General features: G+C 35.5%; 3 protein-coding genes and 1 pseudogene across 3 annotated transcripts; 1 reads left to right on the top strand and 3 right to left on the bottom strand.

Moving 5' to 3' along the window:
• Nucleotides 1-1,342: 1,342 nt before the first annotated feature.
• On the top strand, nucleotides 1,343-10,041 carry LOC114722209 (floral homeotic protein AGAMOUS-like). The gene is made up of 9 exons (XM_028908176.1): nucleotides 1,343-1,399; nucleotides 1,746-1,992; nucleotides 5,219-5,297; nucleotides 5,419-5,480; nucleotides 5,646-5,745; nucleotides 5,895-5,936; nucleotides 8,724-8,765; nucleotides 8,887-9,062; nucleotides 9,896-10,041. Exons 2-9 carry the CDS (start codon nucleotides 1,766-1,768, stop codon nucleotides 9,897-9,899), a joined length of 732 nt encoding a protein of 243 aa, XP_028764009.1. The 5' UTR covers nucleotides 1,343-1,399; nucleotides 1,746-1,765; the 3' UTR covers nucleotides 9,900-10,041.
• A 280-nt stretch (nucleotides 10,042-10,321) lies between these two features.
• On the bottom strand, nucleotides 10,322-11,888 carry LOC114722219 (GDSL esterase/lipase At1g29670-like). Its single transcript, XM_028908187.1, has 5 exons — nucleotides 11,648-11,888; nucleotides 11,439-11,563; nucleotides 11,048-11,293; nucleotides 10,699-10,942; nucleotides 10,322-10,622 (listed from the first exon to the last, which is right to left on the bottom strand). The coding sequence occupies exons 1-5, from the start codon at nucleotides 11,841-11,843 to the stop codon at nucleotides 10,405-10,407; spliced, it is 1,029 nt and encodes a 342-aa protein (XP_028764020.1). The 5' UTR covers nucleotides 11,844-11,888; the 3' UTR covers nucleotides 10,322-10,404.
• A 3,300-nt stretch (nucleotides 11,889-15,188) lies between these two features.
• Nucleotides 15,189-18,851, bottom strand: LOC114722184 (GDSL esterase/lipase At4g18970-like). The gene is made up of 6 exons (XM_028908143.1): nucleotides 18,601-18,851; nucleotides 18,424-18,478; nucleotides 16,221-16,404; nucleotides 15,860-16,005; nucleotides 15,544-15,789; nucleotides 15,189-15,425 (listed from the first exon to the last, which is right to left on the bottom strand). The coding sequence occupies exons 1-6, from the start codon at nucleotides 18,849-18,851 to the stop codon at nucleotides 15,189-15,191; spliced, it is 1,119 nt and encodes a 372-aa protein (XP_028763976.1).
• Nucleotides 18,852-19,059: 208 nt separating this feature from the next.
• Nucleotides 19,060-19,795, bottom strand: LOC114722193 (GDSL esterase/lipase At5g45670-like; annotated as a pseudogene).
• Between the last annotated feature and the right edge of the window lie 823 nt (nucleotides 19,796-20,618).

The raw sequence follows: 20,618 nt of genomic DNA, 5'->3' as shown, positions 1-20,618 counted from the left end.
TAGTTTACTAATTTGAGAAAATTAAGAAAAGAAATTAAGTTAGTTATTTATAATAAATATGTGTTGTCTTTCTTAACATATCCTTGCTAATTAAGTGTACTGGCTATAACTATTATTGTTAGGAGGACTATCTTGGAAAAAAATACATAAATATAAGAGATAAAGTGGATTAGGGTCTTACATTTAATATTAAAATAAAAGTCAAACAAAGTTTTATATTAAGGATCGGAAGTAGTATAATCTAAGGAGAAGAAAAGGTACCTTTGTCATGTGGCAGTCGCCTTCAAGCCTCCGGGCTCCGGGTCACCACCAACAGAAGATGTATGTGTATGTGCGGCTTTGTTATTATACACATTGAATGATGCAACCAGCTAGTCCCCACACAGGCGTATAACAATTAAGAATTATGGATATGAAATAACAGAAAAATTCAGTAGTCAGATTAGAGCAGTTAATATGAGGCCTTTTTTGGGGGTGCCGTGATGATCAAACATTTATGTATCAGGCACAAGATTAAGAAACATTTAAACTGTCTACTTTGTAAATATACTAATCTTGTTCAAATGGGGCTAATCCTCTGAACTTTCCCCTTGCTTCATATAATTGTCAGTTTGTTAGAAAAAAGCTAATATATGTGCTGCGCCAACGGGAATGGTTTCAAGAGATTTGTACAATACCTTAAACGGCAAAATCTTCAGCTCCATGACGGGTTCATATGAGGAAATTTCAGTTCTTCGTCAATGGCTCAGAGATTAGAATTAGAAACCATAATTCTGTCTTAAAAAGAAATATATGTAAAAAAGTGGTAGCTGTACAGGTCTCTAGAAACTATAGCTATATATACATATATATGATGAAATTAACGAAGAAGAAAAAGAGGGTTCGTCTGATTTTTGTGGTGAAACAAACAAATGGTCCAAAGTTTGCAACTTAGCCCAACGCCCTTTTCGCCCCATTAATAATCGTTTTCAGAACTTCTCTCTCTCTCTCACTCTAGACTTTTCATATTTTCACTGATCACTAATGCCCTTCGTCGTTCCCCTATGACTACGAGTTCTACAGAAATTAAAATTTATTAAGGAGCTTTTTTTCCCCTTTTATTCATCTGTGGAAATTTTTTTTTAAAAAAAGAAGTAAGTAATAACATTGAGAGAGAGAGAGAAGAGAGATGGCAGATGAGTGCAGAATATGTGATGAATAAATCATTATATATGGATGAAAGATCGTTGTTCACTTTTATAAATACCCACTTCTCTGGCTCCTTTCTTTTATTTTCTGATATATATATCTTCTGGTTCTGATATCTGTAAAAGAAGAGGCAAACCAAAAATTCAAGCCAGAAATCTTCTCTGTTTCCTGCCTTTAATTTATATTCTCTCTTCTGTTTCCTCTCCCTCAGGTTTGTGAACAAAATAATACTGCAACATGATTTCAAATCCATTTTCAGTGCTTCACCTCTTTTGGGTCATTCAATCTTTTTCACCACTCCAAACCCAGATTTGGGAACTCAACAACCTCTGTTACATAGATTGCGCACAAAACTATTACACCAACAAAATGGAAAAAAATTTGGACATGACTAAGGATATATATAAGTGCATGCTGAGAGAAGCATACATAGGGCTTTGTTTGAGAGAGATTTCCAAGTTTTTTCCTCTTGAGATTCTTGCTGAAAGAAACACCCAGAATCCACTTTTTTATTCCTTGACATATTGATTGATGATGGGGTTCACTTGATTTTTCAGGTTGAAATTAAGTAGGAGCGATGGCTTTCCAAAACCAATCCGTGTCAGTTTCACCCCAGAGGAAGACAGGAAGGGGGAAGATTGAGATCAAGAGGATTGAGAACACCACAAATCGCCAAGTCACCTTCTGCAAACGCAGAAATGGACTGCTCAAGAAGGCTTATGAACTATCTGTGCTCTGTGATGCTGAGGTCGCTTTAATCGTCTTCTCTAGCCGCGGTCGTCTCTATGAATATGCTAATAACAGGTACTTCTTTTTTCTTCTTTATTAACATACTCAAAACTTATTTTTTATTTGCCCTCTCACAGCTTTTCTCTTCTGGGAACTCCAGAGATTTTGTTTCCAGTTCCTTGTAAGTTTGGGGCTTATGCTTTTCTTCCTCCTGAAAATTGATCTCTTAAAAGGGTTTATTTTGAGCACAAAGAACACAATCATTTTGGGGATATATATACGAGATAGTTGCTTTTCCTATTTCTATCTCTGTTTTGCTGCAACCCAGCTTCTCTTGTCTTTCTTTCTTCTGTTTTGGCTTTTTCCTTGTATGACCTTATTTTCTGTTTACGATAGTTTTTCTAGTTCTTGGTTTGGTGGATACATAGATCTGATGCAATAGATAGAAATAGAAGCGCTATGGGGGTGTAAGCAGCAATATAGGTGAAAGATTTTGAGGAAGTTATTGTGCGCAGGACTGTGAGATCAGCCACACACACACAAAAACGCCTATATCTCCATTGTTGTTAAATTTTCTGTTTCCTTTTTCTTCTTTCTTCTTCCATTCCTTTCCCCGATTTCTCTCTCTATCTCTATTAAGGCTAAGCTAAGAAAGCTGTCATGCTCCCATTGGGTAGCCCTATGTTTCATCTTTGACACTTCCTTAATACCACGTCAGTTCAGTTAGACATCAAGAAAGACACCGTACGAGATCTCAAGAAATTGTTTGTTTCAACACGTCAATTTTGAAAATACCAGTATTATTAACTATTAACTGCTGAATAAATAAGAAAAAGAGCTCTTTAGGGTTCGTAAATGCGTTTGGCCCCCGTTTCTCTCAAATGCTCGGAACCATCGCAACCAAGATCGGCTCAGACACTCTCATCAAGATAAAGATTTTCCCTATCAAACTCGAACAGAAAATTTGCCCAAATTCTACTTGCACTGCACGTGCAAGATCTGGACATGGTCAAACATAACCCAAAGAAATTAGTTTTTTGCATTATTGTTAGCGACGGGTTTGGGTAACACTTAATCAGGTAAAAAAGATATCTTTTTTTGACTTTGGAACTGATCAAGATTCAAGACTCGGAATACAATCAAAAGGGTATTTAAAAGTTGAAGTTTTTGGTTGATTTGAGTTCGCCTCCTCCTTTTGGAAGTGGGGGAACTTGGGGTATTCTGGTTAGGGTTTAAACGACAAGGGAAACTAGGGATTTTTTATTCAGAATCGAGAGAAAGAATCTTTGGTCACGTCACGCACGATTTTTCAGTTCTTGACCCTCTCTGACAAAAGAGAGTTCATGTCATGATTCCGATTACTGTGGGGTTTCTCTATAATTTCCTCATCCATCTGAACCCTAATTTTTATCTGTTGCACCACCCCCTCACTGAGGAAATATATATATCTTTCTTTACTTCCCAGTTTCAGAGGGTAAAAAAAACCCTTTTACGAAGCCAGTGAAAGAGTGTAATGAGCCAATGAGAGTGTCCCAACTTGCTCGTCATAATAATTTCACCCCTGTTGGCATAGCAGACTGGGCTTTGCCTTTGCTTAAGATCTTGCATGGGTATATTTATGCAAGTCTTACCCTCTCAAAGAAAATAGGGTTTTCCTTTTCTTCCTCAGAGAGAGAGAGAGAGAGAGAGAGCCGGACAGGGACGACGTACGATATGATGATGGCCAATGAGAGAATTCTGAGCATTAAGATGCGTACAAACTATTGCTGTCGAGAAACTGACGGCTGTGATGCACACAGACTTTCAGATCGGAAAATAATTTATTTAACAAAATGGGGTTATTTTATATTAAAGTGGGCTTGTTGTCGAGGCGGATGAAAAGATTAGCTTGTGGGTATTATCCTTTGTGAAATGGGTTGCCGCCATCTGGCAGAGAGAAAAGACCCCAGAAATGGTTGAACCAATCATATTGTGGGAACCTGTGCCGACGTGGCGGGAGCACCCAATCACTAGGTCGAGGAAGTTAAGGTATCAGCATTCTATGTAGAGTAAGTTTTAAAAAATGCTCAGTTACCGAAATCTAAATAAGTAAATATTATATAAAATTATTTTTTTATTTTAGCATTTTATTTGCATCACTTCCAATCAGATTGAGACTGACTGAAAGAGAGAGAGAGCAAGCACGGTGCTTCATAAAAGTATTGTTTTACGTTTAAGGTTCAGATAACTGAGCCCGAGAGAGTTGGATGATTTGACCATCAACATGATGGGGGGGGTAACCTTCAGGTTTTAATTATATTATATCATCTTCAATTCGACGAACCAGTCATCATGGAATTCAAAACCATACCTTATAAGGCACAGAAAACCTTTACCTTCTCTCCTAGTTAACTCTCCCTTTTTATGTGTTTCCGAAACAAGAAACAAAGCTTGGACTATTGTCCATTCACCAACTAGATGGTCGCCCATATAAAATGCATCATTATGACGCTTTAAATTTCTGATCAAAAGTCTCTTGACTCCATTACATTCAGTCCCATCAATATGAAGTTTAAGAAACCACACGGAAGTTCAAAGTTAATATATCTCTTAGCTAGTTGTTGTGTTATATTTATTACAATGCAAGTTAGAATTTGACTTATTTTTCAACTGATGCAACTTCTGTTCTGAGCTGTTTTTGTAATAATTGGTTTAAGATATCAGAACATGGGAAAGGCAAATTAAGAGATTCTCTTTACTTACTATTTCCCCCAGTCTGAGCAACATGGAGAGAGTATAATCTGGACTCTCTTAAGAGAGATCAATAAGGATGAATCATTTAGTTTGCGTTGGTATTTATTTAGATTGAGAAGAATAAAGAGAAAAAGAAGGGGAAATTTTGAGCCGGACATGTTCAAAGAGAATTATAATTGGGATATTTTATTTGATATCCTACGTTTAAAATGCAACGTATATTTGGATGAGAAGAAAAAATATTAATTAAATCTAATTTTGAATCGAATAAAATATCAAACTTAGACTTCCATAATTTTCTTCTGACATCATTGACTCAAACAACTGCAACAAATGTGTTTTTAGTTCATGATTAATAACAAAATGCTCTTTTATAGTTTCGACCTTTTATATGTACATTTTATATTTCATAACTTAGTTTTTAATAAATCAAATATCACCTATATTATTGTTAAACTCGTACATTATTTATTTTTGTCAATGGTTAAGAGTCGTTCATCAGAATCTAGTCAATCGAATTAGTTAATAAATGCTAACACAACAAATGTAATTGATTCTATTGGTGCAGTGTCAAAGCAACCATTGATAGGTACAAGAAAGCATGTTCAGATTCTACTGGTGGATCTACTTCTGAAGTTAACGCTCAGGTACATGTATTATGTCTTTCCTTTTCTTTCTTCACCATTAAATAAATCAGTTTAAACAATATTTGCAGCCATTAATGTCAATGGACTAACGCTTTAGCTATAACTGCGTTCATAATCTCAGTATTATCAACAAGAATCCGCCAAACTGCGTGCCCAGATTAGCAACCTGCAGAATCACAACAGGTAATTTGGATTATTAGTCTTGATGCCCAGATAATTTTTTTTTTAAAAAAAAGGATTAAGAAGTGGGTAGGAAATAATCTTGAACATTTTTATATAGTGTTTGGAAATACTGAGTAGTATATTTTCAGCTTATCGCAGCTGTTTGAATCATTATTAAATTTGCAGGCAAATGATGGGGGAGGGTTTGAGCAATCTGCACTCCAAGGATCTCAAGAACCTGGAGGGAAGGTTAGAAAGAGGGATCAGCAGAATTCGTTCCAAAAAGGTAATTAAAAGGTGCTTTGTATTATTATATATATTCTACAAAAGGAATATATAATAGAATATTCGGTCATTAATTTTGGAATGACTCTTGCATTTGACTAACTAGTTTTCCTTTGTTGCCCTGTCCCACTTTCTTATCATCCATGCCAGAATGAGCTTCTATTTGCAGAAATTGAGTACATGCAGAAGAGGGTAAAATGCTTCCCTTTAATTCGTTCATTCATTCTTCTTTTTAATTTTTCAGCTAAGATTTTAGCACTATTAAGTTTCATTTAGCATGCTGGATTAACGGATTGAGTCAAAAGGCTTTAAAAGGTGAATGAGAGATTACTATTTCGCAGGTGGTTGCCTTATGTTTGGCCTTTATGATCTATGGTTTCCCCCCAGTGTGGCAAAATGCAAGCGTTAAGCCAATAGGCAATAGCTTTATTTGAAACCTCTTTCTTTTTTTTTGGCTCTAGAAAATGGTTTCATGTAGAAAATTCTGTTTCAGAACTGAGACGTAGCTTCCATGCATTGAGGCTCGTATCCACTAAACCAAAGATACTTGTAAGAATTTTAGGCCATGTTTGGTAGGATGGAATCATTTTTTTAGGAAAAGGAAAAAGGAGAGGAGGAGGGAGAGCTTCCATGGAAAAACTATTTTTGGGCTAAAGATGTGATTGGTAGCTAAGAAGAAATCAAGAATTTTTCCCCATTGAAAGTTTAGCATTAAACATATCCAAACTGAGTTTTCAAATACTGGCTACAAGTAAATCATGGAACATGTGTGTCGACACTATTTCAATATAAAATACGACGACAGACATTCTTTTCAGAAAAATGGCCTTTAAATATTATGAAACTTGATAAATATTTTTAAAATTTTCAAAATTTAAATATTTTAAACGATAATAATTTATATTTAATTTTTTTCATTAGTATATTTTTTTGTGTCATCACGAAATCCTTTTATCTGAGGAAAAGCCCGTTTCCATAACTCTACCCAAGTGGAGGAAACCCACTCCCTTTATGTGAGGGAAGTATTAATTCCTTAGAAAACTAATTAAACACTGTGTCAAACATGTCAATATAAGGATTTCTCTATCATTCTCCTTTTCTTGAAGCCCTTACTTTAGGTCTTAAGTGCATACAGTGTTTGTTATGGACATCAGAATGTAGATCTCTGTGTATAGTTTGTCCCTGGATTTGACAATTAGCTAGAAATGATGCTGCGAGGTCAATTCAGCAATGCAAGCACAAATACATACATGCTTGAGCAATTTTAACTTCATTATAAATTCTATGTTGATAATTGATCGGAAGTATATGACTCTAACCGTGTGTGCATGTGTTGTGTGGGAGAACCATAAAGAAGAGCATAATAATTAACTTCTTCACTAGTTTGTGTTAAAAATGCCTAGGATGATACACTAATAGACTTTGTTAAGGAAAAGAATTAAAAAGATAATAGAGTGTGAGGTTGAAAGATGAGTCTCCCCTCTCTTATTTAGATGGTCTTAATTCAAAATAAAGGTAATATAAATTAAACCCTAATCCTATTAAAGAAGTAGGTTATATATATATATATATTATCCTGCTGGCGCTATTTTTCTCCTCCAATCCCCATTGAAGAATACTACTACCTCCAGTTCTTAATATAAGATATTATTTGACTTTTATTTTGGTCCTTAATATAAGACTCAAATCCACTTTGTCTCTCATATTTATCTATTTTTTTCTAAGGTAGTCCTTTTAATAATAATAGTTCTAGTCAATACACTTGATTAATAAGGATATTTTAGAGAGAAAAAAACAACATCTAATTATTACATATAACTAAGGGCAAATTTCACTGTAGGACCGCAGAAGACAATTAATTTCAAAGAGCCCCCAAAACTTTCTGAAATTTCACTGCAAGACCAAAGGGGCAAATTGATATTAATTCCACAAAGAAAATGACCCTATTGCCCCTCATGTGAACAAGTATGGGAGAACCCATTTGCAAGTGAGGTTAGATAATTTACAACATGCATAAATATATTTACAATTAAAATTAGTCCATTTACATATTACCTTCTTCACCTGAAGAATGTGTCTTGAGTGAACAAGTGTGGGACGGCCCATTTGCAAGTGAGACTAGACAATTTGCAACATACATATATTTATTTACAATTGGAATTAGTCCATTTACATGTCACTTCCTTCACCTGAAAAAGGTCTCCGTGAGTGAACAAGTATGGGAGCGTCCATTTGCAAGTGGAATTAGTCAATTTGCAACATACATACATTTATTTACAATTAGAATTAGTCCATTTACATATCACCTCATTCACCTGAAAAAGGTGCCTGTGAGTGAATAAGTGTGAGAGAACCCATTTGCAAGTGGGACTAATCAATTTGCAACATACATACCTTTATTTACAACTGAAATTAGTCCATTTACATGTCACCCTGCAATAAGTATTATGAGGGGCAATAGCGTCATTTTCTTTGTGGAATTAATATCAGTTTGCCCCTTTGGTCCTGCAGTGAAATTTCAGAAAGTTTTGGAGGCTCTTTGAAATTAATTTTCTTCTACGGTCCTACAGTGAAATTTTCCCTATAACTAACTTAATTTATTTTCTTAATCTACTTAAATTAGTCAACTAGCTCTTATATTTAGGACCGGAGGTAGTATTAGTTAGCGCATTTTAAAATCACATATTAACTATAAATACGATATGAAGCTCCCCACCTCTACACTCTATATGTACTGTTCAGCCTCTCCTCAGCTAAAATAATGGAACAAGTTGAGCAATGCCCCAATTTTCCAAGGCGTATTAATACTAACTACCCTGAGACTAACCATTCCTCCCATGTTTAAATTCTGCTAATTCATGTTTCTGTACCTTTACATGAGAAATTTTTCGTGGTTTAGCACATTTATTACTTCCAGAAAAAGACAACCACTTTTTCCCAACAAAAAGAGAGCTAGTATAACTGAAGTGTACAATGCAGGAAATAGACTTGCATAACAGCAATCAACTTCTTCGAGCAAAGGTCTGTCATCATCTTTCTTCAATATTTCCTACTGTTATTTGATTTGACTTGGTATACAAACCTATAATGAGTTTCATATATACGTATTAATTATATTCTTATATTTGCTGATGGGGGTTAGATAGCTGAAAGTGAGAGGAACCAACAGCAAAACCTGAATTTATTGGGAGCAGGAGGGTCGGACTATGAATCCTTGCAATCCCAGCAGCAATTTGACAATCGAGGTTACTTTCAAGTCTCTGCATTACAACCCAATCATCAGTATCCACGCCAAGACCACATGTCCCTCCAATTAGTGTATGTCTCGTTCATTACGTGCTCTCTATATATTCCCTTCTTTATTTTTATTCTTTCAAGCGAAAGTTTACTTCCACATGCGAACAAATCGAACCCAATAGATTTGTGTGTGTGATTTTTGTTTTCCTTGGGCGGCTGGAATGATTTGTTTTCAGTACATAATTCAAGTTTTAGATTCTGGCAGGGGTTAGAGATAGGATAGGTGCTGTATGAACAGTTATATGGCTTGCAAAACCAAGGAAAAGAAAAAGGAAAATAGTTACCAATTAATAAAAACTCTGTTAAAGTCTTTACGCCGGTTAAGTCCTTTATTTTTTTACATTCAAATTATTTTGTTTCATTCCTGATCGAACGAGTTTCATAAAAGTAAGTCGTATTATTAGGGGATCCGGTTTACTACTTATTAATACTTTTCCGGTACATTATTAGTTAATACTCTTATGATTCTTAATATAAGACCCATTTAACTAATTTGATTAGATTAAGGAAGTTAGGTAAGTTAGTTAATTATAAAAAAAGTGACAATTTTCTCCTAAAACACCATAATCATTTTTCTTAATGTGTCCCTCCCTCTCCTACTTGATTATGGTTGAGGGGGTATTTATAGGGGTAATTTAGAGAAAATTAATAAATATGAAAAATAAGTTTTATATTTAGGATCAAAACCAACTCAAGAATTGAGTCCTATATTAAGGATCGAAGGAGTATTTGTTATCACTGATAAGTTGACATGTTTACATTGTTTGTGCATGCATATATGCATATTTATGTTCCGCTGGACCTCTTAGCCTGAAAAGTTGGTGTTCTCTTGGTCTTTTATAATCTTTGTGCAGTTGATATTCTTGTTGATCAGAAGATGGGCTTGCAAGACTAGATCTTCTTCTTCCGCAATTATATTTTGGAGTCTAGTGTGATAGCAGGCTAATGTTGAAGGTGATAAAAGCAAAACTATGAAGAGGGCATTTCAGGAAATGTTCCCTCCTAATAATTTGTGCTAGCTCTCTGTATGCACTCTCTCATAAACTGCCCTATAACATTGCGAAAGGCTCTCTTCTGTCTGTGTTTAAGTAGCTACTATGTGGTCTGAAGAGTCACAAAAAGACTCCTTTGATCTGTGTGTGTCATCCGCTGTTTTGTTTCCATGTTTCCTCTTTAAGATATAAGCCCGCCTGTCCATTCTATCTACAACTTGAGGTTATATATATATATATATATATATGAAAATCACAAAAACACAGAAAATGCAAAATCCCAGAGCATCAATATAATATGATTACATAGTGACAATGGTAAGCCTGATAATAAAGAACATGTATGTGTGTGTGTGGCGTTGGCAAGTGGTTTACAAGTGAACGAGATGACTGATATCCATTGGGTAAGTGAAGATTGGAAGGAGAGATTTGTAGGCAAAGGTGGCCAAGAACTTATTGACAGCCTCAGTAGGATGAAATGAATCAAAGAACATATTCAGTTTCCTCTCTGCGCATGGTGATTTATTAGGATCACACATCCCATCTGCTCTTACTGGGCAGCAACCAGATTTCCCAATGCTCCTTAAACCTGAAATCCCATGTTCATTCAACCTATCAAAGTAATTTAATATATAAAACGAGTATAGATATATGTATCCACGCACCATCTAAAAGTGGGCTTTTGGATGAGATTAATGCATTGTTGATGTAGATAAATTTGGCATCAGAAAACTCTTTATTGAACTGATCCACGAGTTGTCTGAGCTTGTCATTGAAAATGAGGACTGCTCTGTTCTCCTCTTCAACACATAAAGACCCATCCCCATGATTCATAAGTTCATTTGGAACACATCCCAGAAGGAACAACCCAAACAACGCAAATTTCCTTGATCCGAGTTCCTGCAAAGCCTGCAACACAACAATTAACAGATATATGAAGACCCAAGCTAAGGCAGACAAGTTTTTGTGGAACAGAGAGAGACCTAGAATACATATTGTAAGGAGGGTAGGTACCCTTAAGTGCTGAGAATATTCCTGAATAAGGACTTCAGCGAACTGCTCAGGGTTATAGATGCTGCTTGTTGGGAAGTATTGTGGCAAGAAGTAATTCTGAAGGTAATCATTGCTTCCTATATTCACATAATACAAGCATTTATTTAGGTATTGTCGACCTTTCTCAGGACCTCCCAGTTTGCTTGCAATTTGAGAAACCATGGCTCTATGATTTTCTATCTGCAATTCCAAGCTGATCTTTGCACCCTGCTCATGCATTACCAAAGTAAATGATTCGCATGTCCATTAACTACTCGCTAATGAACAAACTAGCTCATCAAACCATCCTCCAATCAAAAAGCTGCTTGGAGTTAGGTTCAAGAGACCGAATCACTGATAACTATAGTTATACCAGATGCGTGCCAGTGTCATTGCGAATTCCAGAGGCCCCAGACGCATAGTTGACACCCTTAAGTATATCTGAATCACTGATATTTGCAAAGGGTGGTATCAAGTTCTCAAATCCCAAACGTTGAGCTGTGATAATCAAACAACTTGAGCCGCAATAACAGAAGTAAACAGAAAATTAATTAAAGAAGTAATTAAAGAAATGAATATTACTGATGAAATCTGCAGTAGTGCGGCCATTGGTGAACCTCCCAGTTGGGCCAGAGGGGAAGTCGATGCCATAAGGAAAGTAATTAGCTTTGGCTGAAGTTAAGAGGTGGTTGTTGTTTCCACTGTCAGATAAAGAGTCTCCAAATATGAAAATGCAAGGTATTTGAGGCTTCCCTTCAACCCCACAGCCATGCTGCATCACTGCACGAAGAAGAAGAACAAGAAGATGAACCACCGACCATGAACTCTTCATTATATCCATCACGAATTGTGGCGTTTAAGACTTCAAGCACGAGAGAGAATATAATTTCGACCATAATTTAAACCTTTTTTATATAGATAATATGGTTTAACTGGACGATTAATTAGTACCTCAAAGTACTCAACCTTGAGAAACTTCCTGCTGCTTGTTAACAAACATCGTAACTAAGTAACAAGTACACTTATCAATTTCTTAATCCTTAAACTTCTAAAACCTTTTTGCTCTATCTCATATTTTATTGAATATTGTGGGGAAGCCATATGTTTCATCTTTTATTTCATTTATTGTGTAGAAGCCATATGTATACCTGGCTAGCTCAGTACTAATGAGGTCTAATTAACATTAACACATAGTTTGACAAATACTACCTCCAGTCCTAATTATAAGAGCTAGTTGACTAATTTGAGGAGATTAAGAAAATGAGTTAAGTTAGTTAATTGTAATAAATAGGTGTTGTCTTTCCTAAAATATCTTTGCTAATCAAGTGTGTTGGCTAGAACATCATTATGAGAAGAACTATCTTAGAAAAAAACTGCATAAATATTAGAGACAAAGTGGATCGGGGTCTTATATTTAAGATCAAAATAAAAGTCAAAAAACGTCTTATATTAAAGACTAGAGGTAGTATATAACAAGTTTAGGGAAAGCTAGGGCCAAGCTGTTTGTTATTCAGAGCTTGTCACCAAAAAAAAGCTTCATATATAAATGCTTTTTTCAATCTGAAACATAGGATCAAATTGAGGGATTTGCTTATATATATATATACTCCTCCGGTCCTTAATATAAAACCCATTTAACTAATTTAATTAGATTAAGAAAGTTAAGTAAGTTAGTTAATTATAAGAAATGTGACATGTTTTTGCTAAAATACTATAATCATCTTTCTTAACACCCCCTTCCTCTTCTACTTGATTACGGTTGAGGAAGTATCTATAGGGGTAATTTAGAGAAAATTGATAAATATAAGAATGGGTCTTATATTTAGGACCAAAACTAACTTAACAATTGGGTCCTATATTAAGGACCGGAGGAGCATGTATCATTTAATATTTTCTCCACATTATCTTTAGTAATTAGGATATAATTATTAGAAGATGGTTTAATTTTAACTCCAAGTTTAAGTAGTATCCCAGAATTCTCGTCTCTGAAAAGCTTCCTACTGCTTTGGTTGAGATACAATCTAGAAATCACATAGGACAGAACTGGGCAGAAGAAGACGAGGCCAAGAAATAATTACAGAAAAGAGAAAAAAGGTAAGAGAAGATGATTCAGTCATCAGCATACCCAATACGCGCAACTGCCATGAGAAGAAAGAGGACGTTGCAGAACAAAGTTACAAGAATATCCCTCATTCAATATAGTAAAAGACAGAAATAGCCTTTAATCAAACTAAATTTGCCTAACACGCTTCTTAACAACTTGAATTCAGCATCGTAATTAAGTAACAAGTACACTAATAAATTTCTTAACCCTTAAACTTCTAATTATTTCTTTTTCCCTTCGCCTTTTTAGCATAATAATTAACCAATTTAATTGTCTTGCGCACATCTTCGCCTTCAAAAGAGGACCATAATTATGAACACGAACAGAAAAGAGTAATTTTTTGAACCAAAATATTGTTGGATAACTCTTTTTTTTTTTTTTACATAAAATTAATTAAGAAAATTTTCAATGTTGTTGATAAATCACATGTTTGTATACAAATTAAAATTGATGTGGGTCAGCCCACTTTGTGACCATCCAATAATCAAGCATGCATTGTTCTTCACCTGATGACATGTCACGCACGTGGTAATTATGGTGATATTTCCATATAGAGCACCTACTATTAGGTTAGAAATAATTATGATTAATAGTTAAATAACTCTTTTGACCAAATTATATTGGCGCCGCAACCGCCATATTATTCAAACTCTCACTCTTCATTGGGTTTTCCAAGCACGATGTTGGCCAACCTAACATTTTCTTTCGACACGTGTAAACACACAGTCACACACATTATATACGTAGCTCGTGTGTGTTGGGGGGGGGGGATATCCCCTTAATTTTAGATAAATTGCTTGTCCATGCATTAAAATTTCATATTTTGGTTCCATTTTTGAACCCACAAATATATCAATAAACATGATGGATATTTAAAATTCTAAACCCAGTAAGCTTAATCTCTCACATATAAATATAATTGACTTTGAAGTTTTTCTTTGCATATTTAATATTTTAATTTAGACCCAATAAATTCAAACTTAAGCTAGGAATTTAAGCGCTAAATCCAAGATGGCCATATATAATTAACACAACCTAAAAACAAACATATTCGTAAGTTAGAATTGACTTTTCTTCTAAGTTATAATTTTAAAAATATTATTGAAATATAATCGATATGTTGTCAAGCAATTATAATTTTTTTTAAAAAGTCAGAATATAAGTATATTGAAACTCTTATTTTTATATGATTATTCTTTTCAACCTTAATTAACCATTTGTACCGATTAAATTGTTTGTTTATGAATGGCTCTGTTTCTTAACATCCTTTGATATTTATTTGCATACGATTTAAATATACTTATAGATTAATTTCAAAACAGATCAACTTTATCTTAACGTTAAATATATTTTATTCATATAATAAATTTTTAATTTTTTGAATATAATGTTAAACAAATTAATAAAGAAAATTCCGCTTCACCTAGCTGTAAACATCCTCGTTCTACCACAGTGCCTATACAGCATGAATTGAACACTTGTGGAGCGCAATTGGAAATTTGGAATTGATGAACAGTAATGTTAATACTGCTCATACATATTATTCAGATAGAAGTAATATTAAAACCCATACATTTTTATATTTGCCGAAGCAATTTGGGTTGAATAGTTATAGGTAATTGTGGGAATTATTAATAATAAGATGATACAGTCATATATATAAATGAAGCGAGGCCTGGTGCTTCTTCTTCGTCACGGGGAGGGATTAAGAAAAATAGCTAAACAGGCGATATCGGCAGGGTAAGTGAAAGCTGGATTTGATGCATTATATGCAGAACTCGCAAAGATTCTGTTGACAGCCTCAGTGGTATGAAACCCATCCCAAAATACGAACTCGTCCCTGTTCTTGCATGGCGTCCCGTTCGCAACACACAGCCCCGTCGACGCCACCGTTTGGCAACAACTTGCGTTTACAACCTTGAACCCTGAAATATATATATATATATATATATATATATTAGAATTATACTATTATTTATATGAAGGGAATAAGAAAAATGGATATATATACTGAGGAAGTCAGGGTTGAGGGAGAAGATGGCAGTGGTGTTGACAAAAATGAAGGTGGGCGGGATTAGCAGGGAAGTCTGAGTTGAGGCGATCAACCAATTGTCTGAGCTTTTCATTAAACATGGAGGCCGCTGTGTTCTGCTGTTGCACACACGAGCCATTATTTGCTGCAGTTACCGCCGGCGCGCATCCGATGGACCCCAAGCTCACCAAAGCAAACTTTCTGCCTCCTACTGCATGCAACGCCTTCCATCCCCAACACAATTACACACACACACATTAATTCCTCTCATTCTTAGAGATTTTGTAGAAAACCATATATGTGTGTATATATATATATAGAGCATGATATGTATATATATACCCTTAATTGCCGAGAATATTGAGCAATAAGAAGATCAGTGAACTGGGTTAAGTTGTAGATGTGGCTTGATGGGTAATACTGGGGCATGAAATAGTTGTTTAGGTAATCGTTGCTGCCAATATTGACATAGTATAAGCACTTATTTAAGTATCTTCGGGCTGCTTCCACACCCCCAAATCTCGCAGCAATGGCAGAGGCTGTGATTCCATGATTCCTTATCTGTGCGTCCATGCTGATATCGGCACCCTAATATCCAAATCAAACCGATTAATTACTGATTCCATCAAATCAAAATATGAAGAACAAAAATGAATACCATTTTCTTGCCGGTGTCAAAGAGAATTCCTGCAGCACCAGAAGCATAATTAACCCCTTTCAGAATATCTGAACCTCTTGTATTTGCAAAGGGTGGAATCAACGGCAACCCCATAAGTTCAGCTGCGAATGTAATCACATCAACCATAAATATACGAGTTAGTACAACCTAAAACAAACCATGGTTTTAGCGGTTTTTAAATGTAAAACCAATCAAACATGCTCTAAACTACAATTCAGGATACAGCAATATAATGCATACATGAAGCATGTTAATTAATAATAAGAAATATAGTATATGGTTGGAGGATATAAATGAATAATATAAAAGAGAGAGATGTTAGGTACAGGGAAGTCGGGGGCAGTGCGGCCATTGGTGGCTCTTCCGGTGGCTCCGAAAGGGAAGTCGATGCCATAGGGAGGGTAATTGTATTTAGCCAAGGTGGGAAGGAGGTTGTTATTTCCATGCTCAGACAAAGAGTCTCCAAATATGTACATACAGGGCTTTCCCTCTGCATAATAAGTTGCAGCCACCGCCATCACCAGCTGCAACATCCAAAATACCTTATTACTCTTACAAATCCCCATCTCTCTCTATTCACTGGCATACATACGATTCCTCTAATTTGATGTGTGTGTTGAGGCATATGCATATACACATCTATTTATAGGGCATTTTTGCGAGTGTTGGACTTTAGGATTGCATCATGCGCCCTTGATGGTCGGGTTATTTGATTGGGATTTTCTAAATTTAATTTATTATCCAGTATTTTGCATTAATTGCAAAATTGTTAATTGAGAGGTAAGTAAGGAATATTTCCTCTAAGATATGGAATTGACAAAGTTTACTAAATATGAGAGTTTCCATCTTGTTATTAATATACTACCTCCGATCCCAATTATAAGACCTCGTTTATATTTTGTAAATGAGTTCTTATAAATAAGACTGGAGGTAGTATTATTCTTCTCACGATGTTTACATTAGTTTCTCCTCCTTCTAACGATTCAGTTTTTCAGCCATTTCCTCCCCCCCCCCCTCCCCCTTCTATCTTGTGTGATGCATCCGTTGTGATATTCCAGTTTTTGCTCTGGTAGTTTAAACTCAATGTAGGAGTTTTGGGGATCCGATTCACATTTGCACCCTCATTTAATTTTATTTCATTACGGAGAGGAATCAAATCACAACATTCTGATCTTAGTTTTGACTACGTGATAGAACTTCCGTAAATTAATGAGCACCCAAGGCCCCGATTGGATCTATATAATGTAGGCAAGTTGGCGCGCCTAATTACCGCTTAGTGCCGTAATATCATTAACATATGCTCATTCCGGTAATTTTTATAAAGTCATATTAAAAGAAAATTAATTAAATGTCAAAATTTTAAAAATCGCCCATTGATTTCTATAGTTCATCGGGAGCAACAATGACCTGAATTTTGTTTTTTAAACGCATCATACATATTTTATTAAATCTTATGCAGGAACTTATATTAAAGTTTAATGGATAGGTGTCCTGTGGTAAACAGAATTCCCCCCCCCGGGGGGGGGGAGAGTAATTGACAAATATAATATTGAAACTTTGAGCGGTGGTAATAAAGGCTTCAAATATTAAAAGGAATTTATATATAAACTTGAATGGAAGAAACAATTTGCATACTACTCAACATGATCATCAACAAGTTTGACTTTTAAACTCTGCCTCGCTATTTTTTCTCTCAATCTTGCGTCAATATACCATACTCTTAATTATTCTCTCACAATTTGCTCATGGAGATTGTGGCTCCAGGTGCACTTGCTTGCCTCCCTGTACGTCACACCTTACTACTTCTTCTCACCACACGACACTTTCATTATTCTGCACACGCTATTGCAAATTCATATATATATATATATGTATTGTTCGCTCTCTGTTGTTTTTGTGTTAATGAACATATATATATATATGTGTATATATTTATTGCGATATATGTTGCCACCACAACATCTGATCAAGTCGGTTTTACAGGCAGATCGGTGCATCGCCCTTAAAGAGTAAACCCCTTGCATGTAGGTGGTGATGAGTTCAATCCAGCACAGAACTGGTTTAGCAACCTTCTAATAGTTCAAGGACAAAAACAATTAAAGGTCAGTTTCATGGGCGGTTCTTTGAATTAGAAAGACAGATTATATAACAGTCTCAAGTTACAAAAAGAATTGAACCCGAGATTTATATCACTTATAAGTTGCAAATTAATAGATGAAACCTGTTGTTAAGAACAATTAAGAATTTTATCCAGTGGAAGGAGTAAAAAGTAATAAATATAATCATACATATAAGTGTTGATTATTTATGCTTATTGTGGTAATTAAAATAGACAGATATATGATGAAGCGATACAATTGGCGTTCATTGTGATGAGGAAGAGAGCAAGAGATCATTGATATCCATAGGATAAGTGAAGGCTAGATTTGATCCGTTATATTGCTGATAGTGCAAGGATTCTGTTGGCTGCGTCTGCATTATGAAAGCCATCCATAAATACATATTCTTCCCTGTCCTCACATGGCATCTCGTTTTTAACACACAGCCCAGTAAACGACACCAACTTTCGGCAACAAGAAGACTTCTGAACCTTCAATCCTGAAATAGAATAAACATACATGTCCACAGGCACATATTCCCCAACTCATCATTAGTACAAGATTAGAAGTTTATATGTACGACATTAATGTTTTAATATATATATATGTACACATACACACCCCAGAAAGTGAGGGTTAAGGGTGGTGATGGCGGTGATGTTGACGAAAATGAAGGAGGCGTCGCCGGAGAACTGTGAATTGAAGTGAGAAACCAGTGATCTGAGCTTTGAATCAAACGTCGAGGCGGCTTCGTTCTGCTCTTGTGCACAGCTACCACACTTGCTAATTTGTCTTGGAAGGCATTCTATCTGCCCCACTTCAACAACCGTCACCTTTCTTGCCCCTAGTTCATACAAATGCTGCCCCCACATATTGACAATTATTACTCATTGAATTCTTATTCACCCGTAGAAGTTAGGTAATTAATTTACAAATAATAAAAAATTAGTTAAATTAGTTATTTATAAAAACATGAATTAATTTTCCTAAAGTGCCCTTTTAAGCATTTGCATTGAAAACCATTATTTTTTTTTTTTACCCAAAATCAACATGAAGAGTTTAAGTGAAAAAAATCAACCATTATTTTCTTGCCCTGTTCAAGTAATCATTGCCTCCAATATTGACGGAATATAAGCACTTCTGCAAGTATTTCTGGGCCGCTTCAATGCTCCCAAGTCTGCCTGTAATAGCAGCAACTATGACTTGCTGATTGTTATCTGTGATCCCATGCTGATATCAACACACTGATATATACAAAGGAATTCGTTAATATATAATTCCCATTAATAAAGGGGGAAAAAAATGAAACGCCAAGTTGATGAATATAAATATATAAATATAGTTGCATATTGCATGCCGGCCTCTGGCAGAATTCCTGCAGCACCAGATGCATAACTAACCCCTATAAGAATGTCTGAACCACTTGTATATGTAAAGGGCGGAATCAAGAGATTGAGCCCCACAAACTTAGTTGTAAAATCACCTAAAATTGTTAGTCTAATAAGTAGAAGCAATATGTTTAGTGAAATGAGTGATATAGGAAGGAATATTACTGAGGTAGTCGGGGACAGTGAAGTTATTGGTGAACCTTCCGGTGGCGCCGCCGGGGAAGTCAATGCCGTAGGGAAAGTAATTACATTTGACGGCGGTGGGAAGGTTGTTGTTGATGCTGCCATTGTCAGAGAAGGAGTCGCCAAATATATATGAAGAAGCAAGGCACTTGAGGATCTTCTCTTGCACATGTTTGCAGATAATAAGTTACAGCCACCAGCATCTGCACCAACCTCCGCATACACCGACTATTCTCACTCTCCATATTGAGACAACGATATTAATTAAGAGTGATATTTGATTGAGGCACGAGATCACATGGGTTTTTCCGTGTAAGGCGTGTACGTTGTTTATATAGTGTAATTTGACTTGTTGGTTTATATCTGTCATGAACTAAAATATCAGCTGCATTGTTCACAAGTAATAAGTATGGTAGCTTGTTGATGTATATGTCATGAATCTCATTCATATTAGGGAGGTCACCTTAAGATAGTGGCCTAGACTCTCCAACTTTAATGGCTAGCATTTGGAGTGTGATTTTCTTAAGAACTTGTACTCATTACAATAGTACTTCCATTGAGCGCCGGCTAACTAAGGAGGGCTACCTATAGAGGGTTCTAATTACCAAGAAGCTAAATGGAGTGTCATGGTGAGGGGCTACCGAAATGTCACCTCTCAAGTAGGGTGCATTGTCATGAGTCCCGTATTGAAAAGGTTCCCTTGAAGTAAGGGCCTTATATAGAAGGCCTTAAGCTCTCCAATTTCAATAGTTGCCTTTTGGGAAGTGTTTCTCCCAAAAACTTGTGCACGTTATAATACACTCATCAGTTTAACTAACTTTTGCTCACTAAGCATTAACATGCAAAGTTCTCGTATGGCAGCTAAATTTGTACTCACGATCTTGTAGGTTTTTTTTAGTCAACTCTTTACCATAACTGAACCAACCTTTGTTAGCAAAACAAGTTACTTAGAATCTTATCCTAACTTTAATCTTTCTTATTCAGAAAGACGAAACATATATATAATATGAACAATTTAGAAAATAATATACATATATACATATATATGTATATATAATTATAAATAAC

Source organism: Neltuma alba, unplaced genomic scaffold (assembly GCF_004799145.2).
Source record: "Neltuma alba isolate B1F8T4 unplaced genomic scaffold, ASM479914v2 tig00002334_pilon, whole genome shotgun sequence".
NCBI lineage: Eukaryota > Viridiplantae > Streptophyta > Magnoliopsida > Fabales > Fabaceae > Neltuma > Neltuma alba.
The sequence above is the reverse complement of the archived record's forward strand: the minus strand, read 5'-3'. Positions and strand labels throughout refer to the sequence as shown.

Bases quoted from the DNA above. Each gene is read 5' to 3' on its own strand.
- LOC114722209 (XM_028908176.1), top strand. From the start codon at position 1,766: ATGGCTTTCCAAAACCAATCCGTGTCAGTTTCACCCCAGAGGAAGACA. The intron at 5,481-5,645 runs GTAATTTGGATT...TTAAATTTGCAG, and splicing joins AACCTGCAGAATCACAACAG to GCAAATGATGGGGGAGGGTT. The intron at 5,746-5,894 runs GTAATTAAAAGG...CATCCATGCCAG, and splicing joins GCAGAATTCGTTCCAAAAAG to AATGAGCTTCTATTTGCAGA.
- LOC114722219 (XM_028908187.1), bottom strand. From the start codon at position 11,843: ATGCAGCATGGCTGTGGGGTTGAAGGGAAGCCTCAAATACCTTGCATT. The intron at 11,564-11,647 runs GTAATATTCATT...TGATTATCACAG, and splicing joins CACTACTGCAGATTTCATCA to CTCAACGTTTGGGATTTGAG. The intron at 10,943-11,047 runs GTACCTACCCTC...GTTGTGTTGCAG, and splicing joins AATATTCTCAGCACTTAAGG to GCTTTGCAGGAACTCGGATC.
- LOC114722184 (XM_028908143.1), bottom strand. From the start codon at position 18,851: ATGTGGGGGCAGCATTTGTATGAACTAGGGGCAAGAAAGGTGACGGTT. The intron at 16,405-18,423 runs GTGTGTTAAAAA...TGGATGTTGCAG, and splicing joins TTGGTGTCGTTTACTGGGCT to CTGGTGATGGCGGTGGCTGC. The intron at 15,790-15,859 runs GTATTCATTTTT...TTTGGATATTAG, and splicing joins TTGACACCGGCAAGAAAATG to GGTGCCGATATCAGCATGGA.